The sequence below is a fragment of the Arachis duranensis genome, chromosome 10 (genome assembly GCF_000817695.3).
Source record: "Arachis duranensis cultivar V14167 chromosome 10, aradu.V14167.gnm2.J7QH, whole genome shotgun sequence".
In the NCBI taxonomy this organism is placed as follows: Eukaryota; Viridiplantae; Streptophyta; class Magnoliopsida; order Fabales; family Fabaceae; genus Arachis; species Arachis duranensis.
The window spans coordinates 9779677-9795846 of record NC_029781.3 but is presented as its reverse complement, the minus strand read 5'-3'; the positions used below and the strand labels follow the sequence as shown (position 1 = coordinate 9795846).

Here is a 16170-nt window from a genome sequence, read left to right as displayed (position 1 = left end):
GCTTTGAATTTAACATGAGTTTATGTATTAGTTAGATTTACATATATCATATACTCTTGTTATTTGTGAAATAAGTTAAATAATTCAATTTTATGTAATGTATTTATTTAATAAATTATTGTTTATTATTTTAATTTAGATTTATTGTAATAATTGTACTTCTACTTTTTTTACTTGTGATATAACAATAGGTGGTGATATGGATTCCGAAAAAGTTAGTGATGTTAAAGAAAAAATGAGTGTGATACCTACTTTAAATGGACCATGGAAATGGATGGCTTAATGCTTGAAGTTCTTAAGGAGCAAAAGAATAAGGGTCAAAAGGAAGATAGAGCTTTTTCGGCTGAATCTTATAGAAAGGTGGTGGAGAAAATTAATGAAAAATTTTCTGTGAGCATTAATAAGAGTAAAGTTCTAAATCGTTTGAAGACTCTCAAAGAACAAATGATTTTAGCAAAAGAAATTAATCAAAAGATCGGGGTAGGATGGAATGATACAACCAAAACATTTGAAGCTATACCTGATGTGTGAAAATCTTTATGCTCGGTATGTATATTTTCTTTATATATATATATATATATATTTGTCTATTTTAATATTAATATTATTTATTTTATTTGATATTTTGATATGAATTATTTTATTGATTTTTGTATAGGCAAATTCTAAATTTAAAGCTATTAGAGAAAAACATCTTTTTCATTTGGAAATTCTTAAAGAGATTTATGATAAAGATATAGCAAATGGAATGTTGGTTGAGACTGGTAAACAAAAACTGAGAAGATAGGAAAAGGAAGATACACACGTTAATATTGATGACATTGATGAAATGCAAGCAAACAATGAGGTGCATTTGGAGAATTTTAATTCCTTTGATTATGAAAGTATGCCAGCAAGCCCAACCTCATAAGCTCCACCATCATCTATTCCATTGGTGTCTAATACCTCATTTGCTAAAGGTAAATAAAGAAAAGTGGCAATAATAGACGAGTATTCCCAAGATATGAAAGACATGACTATGGCAATTAAAGATATTGCAAATGCTATCATAAGTTCGCATCCTGAAGTTTGGAAGACATCTGATATGAGGAAAACTTTAACTAAATTAGGTTTGCAGGGCCACTCATTTTGTGAAGCTCTTGAATGGCTTGTTACTCATCTTACTCTTCTTGGAGTATTTTTTGGCTTACCGGAAGAGCTTCGTCTTGAATGGTTGAGGGGAAAATGAATTTTGAGTTTTAGAAATTTGTGGCAATGTTTTTAGATTTAAACTAATGTTCCCTTTTTATGTTATACTTAGTATGATGAAATCTCTACTATTTAGACTTTTATGTTATGTTTAGCGTGATGGAAACTCAAAACTTCTATGAGGGTCATGTGAGGTTGATTTATTGACATGGATTATGAGTATTTTGTTTTAAATTAAACTTTGTTATGTTTATGATTTATGGGGTTATCTCATTTTTAATTTTACTATTTTTTAACAAAAACATGATCATATCAAATGAGTGTCATAATCACACACAAATATGATTATAGAAAAAAAAATAAAAAGTTATGAGATGTTGATTTTTTTAAAATAATTTAAATTTCTCATTTTTAAAAAAATTCCACCTATCATGATTTCATGGGTGAGATGGATCTAATTGGTGAGGTTGTGTTAGACCAATTTTACTTATAAGTGATTTATATAATTATATTATCTAATTTAATTGATAAATAACAGTATACTTAATATTTATTGAGGGGTAAAAATGTCTTAGAGAAATAATGTAATTCATCAACAAGTCATTCCAAAAAATGAAATCAATTCTATCTCATTAAATGAGTTAGTTGTTCCAAACTATGAAATTGAATTCCATTTCTTTAAGAATTCATTTCTTGATGGAATTGAATTTTAATTCCATCATTTAAAGGTATCCAAACAGACTGTTAAGACATGGGAACGTTCTAACAGATTAAGCCTTATGTTTATGCGAATGACTACTATAAACAATATTAAGACTACCCTTCCACAAACAGAAAATGCTAAAGAATATCTTGCGTTTATGGAAGACCACTTCTATTCTGCTGATAAGTCACTCACTAGTACATTAATGTCACAACTCACGGCCATGAAATTTGATGGGTCTAAGAGCATGCAAGAGCATACTATTGAGATGACTAATATTGCTGCAAAATTAGAGTCATTGGGTATGACAGTTGATGACTCCTTTATGATGCAGTTCATTTTGAACTCACTACCTTCTGAGTATGGAGCTTTTCAAATTAATTATAATGTCATGAAGGAAAAATGAGACGTTAATGAATTGATTGGAAAGCTCATACAGGAAGAAAATAGACTTACAAATTGTGGTGGCCATTCTGTCAACTTAGTTCAAGGAGCTGGCAAATCAGAAAAGAAATTAAAGACAAAGCCCAAGAATTTTAAGAAGAAAGGACATGCCAATACAAAACAGTGTCATTTCTGTAAGAAGAAAGGAGATTTCCAAAAGGATTGTCCTAAACGTAAGGCATGGTTCGAAAAGAAAGGTATATTTGAAACATATGTATGTACTTATGAATCAAATTTAATTGATATTCCTCATAATTCTTGGTGGCTTTATTCTGGTGCTACAACTCATGTATCTAATGTAATGCAGAGATTCCTTACAATCCAAACCACAAGCCAAAGTAAGATATTTCTCTACATGAAAAACTGTGTGAAAGCACTAATTGAAGGAATATGAACTTATTATTTGGTATTGGATACAAGCTTTCATTTAGATTTACCTAAGACTTTTTATGTACCTTCAATGTCTAGGAATTTAGTTTCTGTTTCAAAGTTGGACAATTGTAGTTTTTCTTTTAATGGTGGACATGGTTGTTTTAATTTATTTAAAAATTCTAATATTGTTGGTTATGGTGTTTTAATTGATGGCTTATATAGATTAAAACTTCTTGATCAAATTTCTGAATCCTTACTTATTGAGTACCAGAATGATGTAGTTAGGCCAAATACGCCTAAAAAAAGTTCTGCATTTTTGTGGCATAAACGCTTGGGTCACATATCCAAGAAAAGAATAGAAAGATTAGTAAAGAATGAGATTTTACAAAATTTAAAATTTACTGATCTTCGTTTATGTGTGGATTGTATTAAGGAAAAACAAACCAAACAAAACAAGAAAGGTACCATAAGAAATAGTCAGCTTCTTGAAATTATACACACTGATGTATGTGGACCTTTTGATGCTCCATCTATTGGTGGAGAAAAATATTTTATCACTTTTATTGATGACTTTTCACATTATGAATATGTCTATTAGCTTAAAGAAAAGTCTCAAGCAGTTGATGCTATTGAGATTTATATTAAAGAAGTTGAACGGCAATTAGACAAAAAGGTGAAAGTTATTAGGTCAGATAGAGGTGGTGAATATTATGGAAAACATAATGAAACAGGACAATGTCCTGGTCCAATTGCAAAACTTTTAGAAAGACATGGCATATGTGCACAATACACAATGCCATACACACCGTAACAAAATGGTGTGGCAGAAAGGCGTAATCGAACGTTAATGGATATGGTTAGAAGTATCTTGTGGATGTATGCATTAAAGACTGCGATGTATTTGCTAAATAGAATTCCTAATAAAGCTGTTCCGAAGACTCCTTTTGAGTTACGAACTAATAGAAAACCTAGTTTACGGCATTTACATGTTTAGGGTTGTCCAACAGAAGCAAGAATATTTAATCCACAAGAAAATAAATTAGATTCTCGAACAATGAGCGGCTATTTTATTGGCTATCCAGAGAAGTCTAAAGGGTATATTTTTTATTGTCCAAACCATAGTCCAAAAATTGTAGAAACTGGTAATGCAAAATTCTTTGAAAATGGTGAAATTAGTGGGAGTGAAAATCATCAAAATGTAGAAATAAAAGAAATTAAAGTTAATGTTCCTATACATGTTAGTGTTCCTTTATCCACACCTACTCAAAGAGTTGTTCTAACTATTGTTGAACACATTAATAGTGATGAACAAGATTTGAATGATAATGCTCCCAATGAAGAAACTAACTCACAAATATCATAAAGAAATGAGTCTTAAAAAATACCATTGAGGAGATCTCTAAGGAAAAGAAAGTCAGCTATTCCAAGCTATTATGAGACTTATTTACAAGAAGAAGATATTGGAATATCTAAAGATCCAGTTTCATTTATACAAGCCATAAATAGTGATGATTCAGAAAAATGGATTGATGTCATGAAAGAAGAGTTAAAATCCATGGAATATAACAAATTTTGGGATATTGTTGCATTGCCAGAAGGTGCTAAATGTATTAGTTGTAAATGGGTCTTCAAAGTTAAGCGAGACTCAAAAGGCAATGTTGAACGATATAAAACTAGACTTGTTGCTAAGGGATTTACTCAAAAGAGTGGTGTTGATTATAAAGAAATATTTTCACCTGTTTCTAAGAAAGATTCATTGTGTATCATTATGGCACTTGTGACTCATTATGATTTAGAGTTACATCAAATGGATGTAAAAACTGCCTTTCTGAATGATATTCTTGATGAAAAAGTTTATATGGATCAACCTGAAGGTTTTCCAACCGAAGGTAAAGGTCGTATGGTGTATAAACTTAAGAAATCAATATATGGACTAAAACAAGTCTCACGACAATGGTATATTAAGTTTAGTAATACCATTCTTTCTTTCAGTTTTGAAGAAAATGTTGTTGATGTATGCATATACCAAAAGGTTAGTGGGAGTAGGTTTATCTTTCTAGTTTTATATGTTGATGATATTTTGCTTACAACAAATAATTTGGAAATGTTGCGTGAGACTAAAGAATATCTTTCTAGAAACTTTGAAATGAAAGATATGGGAGAGGCATCCTATGTGATAGGAATTAAAATTTTTTGTGATAAATCACAAGGATTGTTAGAATTGTCTCAGAAGGCCTATATAAATAAAGTTCTAGAGATGTTCAACATGAAAAAGTGTTCTGCATGAATTGTACCAATTTAAAAAAGGGACAAATTTAGTCTTATGCAATGCCCAAAAAATGACATAGAACAGAAGCGAATGGAAGGAATTCCATATAGTTCTGTAGTGGGAAGTCTTATGTATGTGCAAACTTGCACAAAATCGGACATTTGGTTTGCAGTAAGAATGCTTGGAAGGTATCAAAGTAATCCTGGAATGGATCATTGGAAAGCTGCAAAGAAGGTTATAAGATATCTTCAAGGTACAAAGAATTATATGCTCATGTATAAAAGGTACAGCCAATTAGAAGTAATTGGTTATTCATATTCAAATTTTGGTGGATATGCTGACATAAAAAAAGTCTACATTTGACTACTTATTCTTATTTGGAGAAGCTGCCATATCATGGAAAAGCTCCAAGCAAGGTGTTGTGGCAACATCTACTATGGAGACAGAATTTGTAGCATGTTTTGAAGCTACAAATCCAGCTTTATGGCTGCGAAATTTTATTTCAAGACTTAGCATTGTTGACTCAATTGCAAGGCCGTTAAAAATTTATTATGATAATTCTGCAGCAGTATTTTTCTCCAAGAATGATAGATACTCTAAAGGTGCCAAACATATGAAAATAAAGTATTTTGGCGTTAAGGAAGAAGTTCGGAAACAAAGAGTGTCCATAAAACATGTTAAAACAGAACTTATGATTGCCGATCCATTGACTAAAGAATTGCAACCAAAGACATTTAAGGAACATGTACATAGAATGAGTCTTGATTCTTTTGAATGATGCTAACACTCTGAGCTCACTATATTTATTTATGTATTTTTTGAACATTGATAGTTTGTTGTTTCTAGTTAAAGTAATATTATTTATGAGTTATAACATAATGATCTAGAAACTTTATGTATAAAATTGTGTTATTTATGTAACTTGTATAGTAAGATGCTAGTGGCAGGGACGGACTCAAGGGGGGACAAGTAGTGGTCTTGGCCCCCCAACAAATTTTAAAAACTTATATACTATTATAATAGATGTATTATATAGAGTAAAATTTAATAATATAATGATAATAAAAAAGTTACTATTCTTTATGTATTAGGATTTAAATTTCTTTACATATATTTATATTATTTGTATTTTCTATTTAATTTAGAATTTTTTTTACATCTCTTTTTTTAAGATTAATTTTAACATTTATAATCATATAAAAAATATTTTAATATTATTTATAATAATATTTTTTTCTAATTTTATTTAGTTGTTTCTTTTTTATTATTTTTTAATTAATTTTTACTCTTATTATTATATAAAAATACTTTAATATATTTTAAATTGACATAACAAAATTGTTAGTGCAATTAATTTATATTGTTTTATATCATATTTTTTAATGATATAAGACATAAAAATATAACCTACTGTCACATAAATACTTAATAAAGTAAATTAATTAACAAAATATTTAAAAATAGATAATTTTATATTTTATTAGATGTAAAATCATAAAAAAATTATGAAAAAATTATAAAATTTGAGATAATTCTTTTATTTGACAAGTATTTATTAATTTTTTAATTAAAAAACTAATTATAAGTATATCTATTATCAAATATATAGTATTAGATTTGATTATACAAGATTTTAATTTTCGACCCCTCCACTCTTAGATTCTTGGATCCGTCCCTGGCTAGTGGTTGTAGTATATGGAAGGAAATGTGTTCCATATTAAATGTATAACTGCCATAACTCACACAAAGTATTTTACCATATTAAAGCAATTATGTAACGTGTGAAAACATGATTACACTTAGACCAAGTGGGAGAATGTTGGAAGTTTATTATAATTTAAACTTCTATTGTAGCCTAATTGTAATTTTTATAAATTATTAATGACTTAATCTCATCCGTTAATGCTAATGTTTGATGGACGCATTAGATTTAAAGATACTAACACATATAAAGATGGTCCTCTCTTTGCCTCTACACACGACGTCTTTACAGTTTCCACTCACTGAAAAATATTGAGAAACTACCATCTTGATGAACGTCTGGAAGAAAAAAAAGGGAGAGAAACCAGTCTTGAAGTTCAACTCTACTATAACCATAACTCGTTATGGCAACCAATCAAAGTATGAAAATTACAACTTTTAACATCCTAGTTAATGCTTTCGCTAAAATAAGTTTACACTGATCTCAGCAACCATGAGTGGAGTCACTTGTTGCCTTCTATTCCCCGGTCAACTTAGCTTTGACGTCTAAAAATTAGCTATAAATCTCATTCCATTCCTCCGACTGCACTTCTTCATAGTTGGCTTTGCACCCCTTAGTTTCCGTGGCTCCCAGTAGTACTGTACATTGACAGTCCCAGAATTTACTCAGCAAATATGGGATGCCAAAAATATGATGTGTGCGACTGATCTAAGGCATGGTTGTTACTTGACTACTTCTGTAATGTTCATGGGCAAGATGAGCACAAAAAAAGGAGGAACAAATGATTAATGTTCAGAACAAAAATTCTTCCTACTTTGTTGAAAGGATCCCAAACAATGTGAAGTCAAGTGTCTGTGACATTGCACAAAGGGAATTTACCATGATTTCGACTTTCATTGGTAATTCACCCTCCATTCAGGAGATGTTTAGGAAGGTGAATGAACAATTCACTGTCATGTTTAGGAGAAAGGCTTTCTTGTATTGGTACACTAGTGAATGAAATGAAATTTATACAAGCAGAAAGCAACATGAATGATTTTGTCTCTGAATATCAGCAATATCAGAATGTAATTGCCCATGAAAAAGGAGAGTATGAAAATGAGGAAGAGGATCTTGATAATCAAATGTGAAGTGTTTATATGAAGTACTAATTTGATATCTCTCTACTTATTGCATTATGTTATATGGTGCATAAATTTATTCTCATACTTTGAAGATTGTAATTAGTAATATCTTTTGAGAAAAGTTGATAATGAAAATGCTTATTTTTTTTGTTCTGGTCTTGGAATATAGAGGTTAAGTGGTAGTGGGAGTTTGGATACATGATTTATAGTAGTGATGCAGCACTTATTTATCTATTCTATATTGAATTTTGTTTCTTCCTTATATCTGGCACATTGGATTGTGTTTCTGTAATATTTTGCTATTCATATGCACGATCTGTTCTCTAAAAAAAATTTGATGATTTTACCAGAAGAAATTTTTTTAAGGAGAATTTTTTGATATTATGTTAAAAAATGTAAGAGCATCTCCAACGGGCAAAACTTTAGAGCCCTCTTACTGTGTTGTCAGAGAAAAAAAAAGAGATGGGCGTTGAAGAGGAACTCACTTGAGTTCCTTCACGCAATTCAAAATGAGGAAGTCCCTCTGAACAGGGATTCCCATTAACCAATACACAATTGCCAAATGGCAAGTAAAATAAAAAATAAATAATTATATAAAATATTAATTAATTAAATAATTATATTAATTAATTAAATTTAAATTAATATTTTGTTACTCTATATATACCACTTAGATATAATTCCATTTTCACACTTCTATGCAGGAAATTTTGCTCAATACTTAGAGTATGATGATGTTGAAAATGACTTATCACAACCTTAGCTGGGAGAGGAAGATTTTGCACCATACTATCAATTTCTCCAAAGAAATGCCCAACTTCAAAATAGGCAGCAGCATAGACAATTGAAGGAGGAATTGATTGAACACATATGACAATTTCACAATGCTTGTCGTCAACTATAGAGTTTAATTATGTTTTTCTTTATATTAAATAATTTTACAAATTAGTGTAATCCCGAATTATCTATTGTGTATTATTGTTATATATGAATTTATTTAATATTAATATCTTTTAATAGTGAATTATTTTTAAATTTAAATATTTAAATTACATTATTAAAAAAATTAATTATATTAATTACAAGTATTTTAATTAATTAATTAAATGGACCTCAAGTATTTTAATTAATTAATTAAGTGGGACCACAATACGAACTAAAGTTAGTTCCTCCTAATGGAGAAGAGAGAGATGTTTTGAGTTCCTATTTACTGTTTATGACGCAAAAGCTGATATGGAGTTACTTTTTATGACAGGTGGACCATAAACAGAAACTGAGATGAGTTTGTGTGTATTCAAGAGAAAACACTAAAAAAAGAATTTGTGTATAATCAAGTTGTGTGAAATGATACAATATAAAAGATATTTATAAATACTAAAAAATCGAAATAATAAAAATATAATATTTTATAATAAATATTTAAATATGTTAAATAAATACCGGTCGTAAGCCCATTGGGCTTTTACGTCTCTCTATTCATGGGGCTCACACGTCCCTCATTTGCTGTATCCATTCCACACCAAAAACATAAGTGAAAAAATGAAAAACATACAACGTAGAGAAATAATTGAAAATTTAGAGATGGGAAGCATACATATAACATCTGCAGCAGCAACGAGTCAAGAGAGGGTTAGGGCTTTTTTTCCTCCAAAAACGGAGAGAGAAACACAAGAACCACCAAAAGCAACTTCACACACACACACACAGAGTAACCTTCTGCACTGTTCGCGTCTCTTCACTCTCGCCGCCAAATCTCGAAGATTCAAAGAAGATCGTGTGAGAGAGAGAGAGAGAGAGAGTTGAGAAATGGCGCTGGCTTTCGACGAGTTCGGGAGGCCGTTCATTATACTGAAGGAGCAAGAACAGAAGAGCAGACTGAGAGGACTCGATGCACAGAAGGCCAACATCTCCGCCGGCAAAGCCGTCGCCCGCATCCTTCGCACCTCCCTTGGCCCTAAAGGCATGGACAAGATGCTCCAGAGCCCCGACGGCGACGTCATCATCAGTCAGTTCTAACAACCATAACCACCTTTTTTCTTTTCTGTTTATTTCTTTCAGATTTTTTACCTTTTTTTTTTCAAAAATAATTAATGGTGCCGCCTTTTCTTTTTTCTGCTCTGATTTGTCTTTTTTTTTTCGAGTTTCTGTTTTAGACACTTTTGCTTTCCATTTTTGCTCTCTGTTTTTTTTTTCTTGTTTTGATAGTGATCCATGAGCTCTAGGAACTAGGAAGCGAAAATTTAGCCATTTTGTACTTTAGGTTAGGCATGAAGTGTTAAATATATCGAAAGTTATTTTTGGTTTTACTTTGAACTGTGCAGTGTTTTTGATTAAGCGAAATGCAATTAATTCCTGTAGATTTGGGTGCAGTTTGTGTTGGATGACTTTAAATTTTGAAGTAAAAGGCATGTTGTGTGTACTGTGTAGTAACTTCCCGGAGCCGGTGAAGTTTTGAGTGGAAAATTTTGGATTGTGTAAATGTGGTTGCTTTTTAAGGTTTTACGAACTTAATAAGTGTGGGTGTGATTGAAGTGTCTTGAGACCTGAAATCGACACATGTCTTGTTAATTTGAAACTCAGATTGGGAAATCTAAGACACTTTTTTGCAATTTTATCTTTAGAAGCTTTGTGATGTTTTGTTGAGATATGGTTATTGGTAGCATTTTTGTTTGTTGCTGCCACTAACTAGTGACATTTCTTGTTTGCAGCGAATGATGGAGCAACAATCTTGGAGCAGATGGATGTTGACAACCAGATTGCTAAACTGATGGTTGAGCTGTCCCGGAGTCAGGATTATGAAATTGGGGATGGAACTACTGGAGTTGTTGTTATGGCTGGTGCTCTTCTGGAGCAAGCTGAGCGGCTCTTGGAACGTGGAATTCATCCAATTAGGGTTGCCGAGGGCTATGAAATGGCATCGAGGATTGCTGTTGACCACCTGGAGAATATTGCTAAAAAGTTTGAATTTGGGCCTACGGATTTGGAGCCTTTGATTCAAACTTGTATGACTACTTTGTCCTCTAAAATGTGAGTGTAATATAATCCAGGTTCTAATCATTTGTCTTGTTATGATGGATGTCACACCTGGGATTTTGAATTGTGTTTAATTCAGAATTTCAAAATTTAAGATAATTCTTAGCATTATAATGTCCTTCTTTGTTTAATTTTCCAGTGTGAATCGGTGCAAGCGCAGCTTGGCTGAGATTGCTGTCAAAGCTGTTCTTGCTGTTGCTGATCTAGAAAGGAAAGATGTTAACTTAGATCTAATTAAAGTAGAAGGGAAAGTTGGTGGTAAATTGGAGGATACTGAGTTAATATATGGAATTGTTGTTGACAAGGATATGAGCCATCCACAAATGCCAAAGCGAATTGAAGATGCTAAAATTGCAATCTTGACTTGCCCCTTTGAGCCTCCAAAGCCAAAGACTAAGCATAAGGTGGACATTGATACCGTTGAGAAGTTCCAGACATTAAGGAAACAAGAACAACAGTATTTTGATGACATGGTTCAAAAATGCAAGGTATGATTTTATTTGAGCATAATCAAATTTCTATTACTAATGTCCAGCCTACCGTTGGTCATTTCCTATAAGGGAACTAGAATGCTTGGCCACCTTATATTTTGGCAGACGATATTATTGGGATTTAAATTTTAAAATGGGCTAGTTATATAACCCTTGTGTTCTTGCCAAAGTGAATTTTGGATTTAATTGAAAGGAAATTTTTTTTATTGTTTGCAGGATGTTGGTGCAACCCTGGTTATCTGCCAGTGGGGCTTTGACGATGAAGCAAATCATCTCTTAATGCACAGGAACTTGCCTGCTGTCAGATGGGTTGGTGGTGTAGAGTTGGAATTGATCGCAATTGCAACAGGTATGTCTTTAGTAATACATTCTCTTTTTTGTCTAAAAAAACTTTTCCTTTCCTATGAAGAGTAAAATGATAGGCTTCAAATTGATCAACTCTAATAACCAGGCTTTAGTAATATATATGAATATATGAGTTACTACTTTTTGCTTTTGTCACTACTCCTCAATATGCTTTTTATTCTTATTAACAGTGTAAATATCTACTTGTGAATACAGGTGGAAGAATTGTGCCTAGGTTCCAAGAGTTGAGTCCTGAAAAGCTGGGAAAGGTATGATACTACTCTTTTTAGTGGTTTTCAAAACCTGCTTATTTTTATTATTACAATTGAGTTTGATTTAGGACACTTGGCTACTCTTTATTATTGCAATCGTGTTTGATTTAAGGCATTTGGCTGTGGTTCCATGCTTGTTGTATTCGTTGATAGGGTGGCATTCCATATGCTATGGACTCATGTGCTCTCTTTATTGTACATTTGGAATTACTGACGTAATTATACTTTTTATTAAGGCTGGTGTGGTTCGTGAAAAATCCTTTGGTACAACAAAAGACCGGATGCTGTACATTGAGCATTGTGCAAACTCGAGGGCTGTGACAATATTCACTCGTGGAGGTGAGATCATGTACTCTTTGACCCTCTTTTGATTGGTTTGCATCGCATTTTCTAGAATTAGTTATCTTTTTATGAAGATTATCTCCTAAACTGGTCTTGATTGAATCTGGATCTGAATAATAAACTATTTTAATTATTGCCTGTATCAATGAATTTACATGTGTTACCGTGGATATAGTATAGGGCTTAATTAAATGGTGTTGTCTCTTTTGTTAGGTAACAAAATGATCATAGAGGAGACAAAGCGCAGTCTTCATGATGCCTTGTGTGTAGCTAGGAATCTCATCCGCAACAATTCTATAGTATATGGTGGTGGTTCTGCTGAAATTTCCTGCTCTATTGCTGTGGAAGCTGCTGCTGATAGATACCCTGGAGTAGAGCAGGTATGAATATTATTTGAATCATGTAGGTATTGTATTTTTTTTATTCATGGCCAATGTACAGATATTCTCAGTGTATGGTAATGATGCCAGAGCCCTTTAGAAACTCTATTAAACAGTCTCTTTCAGTACTTATAGTGGATCAAATATAATAATTTTATTGATGGCTGGTTTTTCTTTACCATGCAGTATGCTATCAGAGCATTTGGAGATGCATTGGAGGCCATTCCGATGGCCCTTGCTGAAAATAGCGGCCTTCAACCTATTGAAACGTTATCTGCGGTGAAGTCCCAGCAAATAAAGGTAGATTGAACTAAAATGGCTGCTGTTTTATATCTGTACTTAATTTCAGAAATTTATCCTCCCAAATATAATGGCAATAACCTTAAATTTGCTTTTAGGACAATAATCCTAACTTTGGCATCGACTGCAATGATGTTGGCACCAATGACATGCGTGAGCAAAACGTATTTGAAACTTTGATTGGAAAGCAGCAACAGATCTTGCTTGCTACTCAAGTTGTCAAGATGATTTTGAAAATTGATGATGTTATTTCCCCATCAGAGTTCTGAAACTAAAGTTTTCAACTGATGTTTTCCACATCAAGATCATGGATTGCTGATAGTTTTGTTTTTTATTTGGTTTTTGTCAGAGTTGGTATGTTCACAGTTTACCTGTTAAAAATTTATGTAAGAATTTGACATGATTTTATATTCGAGTTGAGTGACTTATTCTGTTTGATGCATTTTTTTTCGGTGTCCTGTTTGATGCATTTATGTTAATATTAACTAGCAGCTCAACATGGATTACCGAGTCTGTTCAGTTGAGCTGCCTTTCTTGTTTTTACAAAATTAATTTTAAATTTGTATTTTTATAATTGTTAATTTGATAAACAATTTAAAAAAATTTTGAAAAATAAAGTACATTGGTCACTTGGGGAAAAAATTTATTTGTTTTTAGGAAAACTTGCCAGAAAAATAAAGGAAAAAAGAAGTAAAGTTTGAGTGTTAAAATAAATGAAATTTACCATGTTGTGGCAGGGGTGGTAGAGGAATGAGGAAAACAATTAAGGGAGTAAAATGTGATCTTTTACCATTAATTTTATAAGTGGGATCAAGAAAATCTGAGAGAGAGAGCAATGAAGGGTTAGAAATCACACTTAGGAGAGGAGGAAAGGAGGGAGAGAAAGTTTAGGAAAATATATTTTTCATTAATCATCATGCATAAATGGTGGTGATGATATTATTAATGATTGTGAATGCGGTGGCGGTGGCGAAAAGAGAGGAACGGAGGGAGAGAGAGGAGTGTAAGTGCGGAGGCGATGGGAAAGGAGATGAGGAAGAAAGAGTTTCGGAGGCGATGGGAAAGGAGATGAGGAAGAAAGAGTTTCGGAGGGACGTTACCTGACATGTTCAGCATTGATATGCTGTCACCGATTCTATGGATTGGATCGAATAATTTGTATTTTTATAATTGTTAGGGGATACAATGTCTATCAAATAAATGGTTAAGGATCGAAAAAGATTTTATTCTAAAATAAATTAATACATTTATGTTAGATTAACTCGTGGCTTAATAGGAATTTCTAAGTCTTTTCAGTTCAGCTGCTTTTCTTGTTTTTACAAAATTAATTTTAAATTTATATTTATATAATTGTTAATTTGATATAAATAATTTAAGAAATTGAAAATAATAAATTATTTAAAATACAAATTCCATCCGATGTTTAATATGTAGAAAGTATAAAATAAATAAATTTGTAGTAACTAACATAATTAAATATTATTAAGTTGGTATGTGTAACAATTAAACATTATTTACAATCTTCGTTATTAAACTTTTTGTACTCTGGATGGAATGTAAAATATATTTCATTGATAGAACAGTCCACAAGCACAAAACGTGCGAGATAAGAAAGTATATAGAAATAATCAAGAATATAAGATATTCACAATTTTTTTATAACATTAAATATATAAAAAAAGGCTTACATTAAATTATGCAAAATTTATAAAAAAAATAACAGAAAATTTTAACCGTGTGTTACTTGCATATATGTAAATAAGAGGCATACAGTCAGTAAAGTAGAGATTGGGTTAGTTAGCTTTAACGCTAGTTTCAAAAGTTTTAAAAGTTATTTTTTTTAACTTTTAACTTACGAATTGTATGATGTAATTTTTAAAAATTAAATACTTTTAAAATTAAAAAATTAAACATAAAATAATTAAATTATAAATTATTTTTAATATAAATATTTATTGTTTAAGCTAATTTTTTAAAGAAAAAGTCTAGGAGACCAGCAATTTTATTGAATTTTGGTCGGCATGTAACCAGCAGAGGAAGATGAGCCATTGAATGAAATTTTACACCAATTTCATACAATTAAATCATTATTAATGGCTAGTTGATAGCTAACAATCACAAAAATTGCTGCCCCTAGCATTACTCTTTTTCAAGAGAAACTTAATTAAACTATTTCCTCACCTTACTTACAGTATATGTAACTAACTTTCCGCTATTTTGGAGTTTTGTAAGAGTCAGAACTCAGAACTATTGTGCAAGGTTCTTCTTGTTCTTGGAGCTCTCTTTCTCTGATTCATGCACAATGCATGCAGAGGTATTATTCAAGCTCTTTTTCAAAGCTTCATCATGGTGCGGTGATCGATTGCTACTTGCAATCCATTTGAACACCACCTCTCAGTCCAATTTTCAGTTTAGCAACTTCAATTTCTCTTTCTTCTTTTAATAAATTTGTCAATTCTTCATCTCATCTTCTTCAATTTGTTCTTGAATCTGCTCATCTTCTTAATCTCCATTCTTTCTTCTCTTTCCTTGGACTCAAACAATAGAGATTGATGAAATTTGTTTTGTTTCACACTTTCTTCAATTGAGACACAACATTTCGATCAACGAGATCAAGAAAAGAAGGTCTGGATCTACATTCTTCAAGGTCCATTGATTTTCATTCTGCAGTTCTCAAAGATTTTCCAAGATCATGGAACCTACACCAATCAATACACAAACAGCAATGAACAACATTGACCTCAATGCTCTTGCTTATTTGGTTGCTCTCAAGCTGTATCTCCGCACCCTCCCACAAACCCTATAATGAACCCTTCAAGTCCGTTCTTCCTACACCCTGGAGAAAGTCCAGGCAGTCCTCTAATTTCTGAAGTTCTCAACCACAAGAACTATAATTCTTGGTCTCAGCTTATGCAATTGGCTTTGGTATCGAAAAATAAACTTGCATTCATTGATGGAGGATGATCCCATGTATAGTGCATGGGTAAGGTGCAACACAATGGTTGTTTCCTGGATCAACTTGTCCCGTAGCCCAAAAATTCGAAACAGTGTGCTATGGAATGGTATAGCTCAAAACTTGTGGGAAGATTTAAAGAAACGATTTTACCAGGGAGATGTTTTTAGAATTGCTGAACTAGAAGACTGACTTATTCTCAATCAAACAAGGTGATCTTGCTTTAACACCTTACTTCACAAAACTTAAAGG

At 31.9% G+C, this 16170-nt stretch overlaps 1 protein-coding gene and 1 pseudogene across 1 annotated transcript; one reads left to right on the top strand and one right to left on the bottom strand.

Moving 5' to 3' along the window:
• Positions 1–7400: 7400 nt before the first annotated feature.
• On the bottom strand, positions 7401–7708 carry LOC110276661 (uncharacterized; annotated as a pseudogene).
• Positions 7709–9411: 1703 nt separating this feature from the next.
• LOC107468993 (T-complex protein 1 subunit epsilon) lies at positions 9412–13407 on the top strand. Its single transcript, XM_016088372.3, has 9 exons — positions 9412–9807; positions 10511–10829; positions 10975–11323; positions 11543–11675; positions 11888–11940; positions 12180–12282; positions 12499–12665; positions 12852–12965; positions 13064–13407. Exons 1-9 carry the CDS (start codon positions 9609–9611, stop codon positions 13232–13234), a joined length of 1608 nt encoding a protein of 535 aa, XP_015943858.1. The 5' UTR covers positions 9412–9608; the 3' UTR covers positions 13235–13407.
• The last annotated feature ends 2763 nt before the right edge of the window (positions 13408–16170 follow it).

What these genes read in the sequence shown, in the direction of transcription:
- LOC107468993 (XM_016088372.3), top strand. Translation starts at nt 9,609, where the DNA reads ATGGCGCTGGCTTTCGACGAGTTCGGGAGGCCGTTCATTATACTGAAG. An exon ending in ACATGGTTCAAAAATGCAAG is followed by an intron (nt 11,324 to 11,542) that starts GTATGATTTTAT and finishes TATTGTTTGCAG; the next exon opens with GATGTTGGTGCAACCCTGGT. An exon ending in ATTGATCGCAATTGCAACAG is followed by an intron (nt 11,676 to 11,887) that starts GTATGTCTTTAG and finishes TTGTGAATACAG; the next exon opens with GTGGAAGAATTGTGCCTAGG.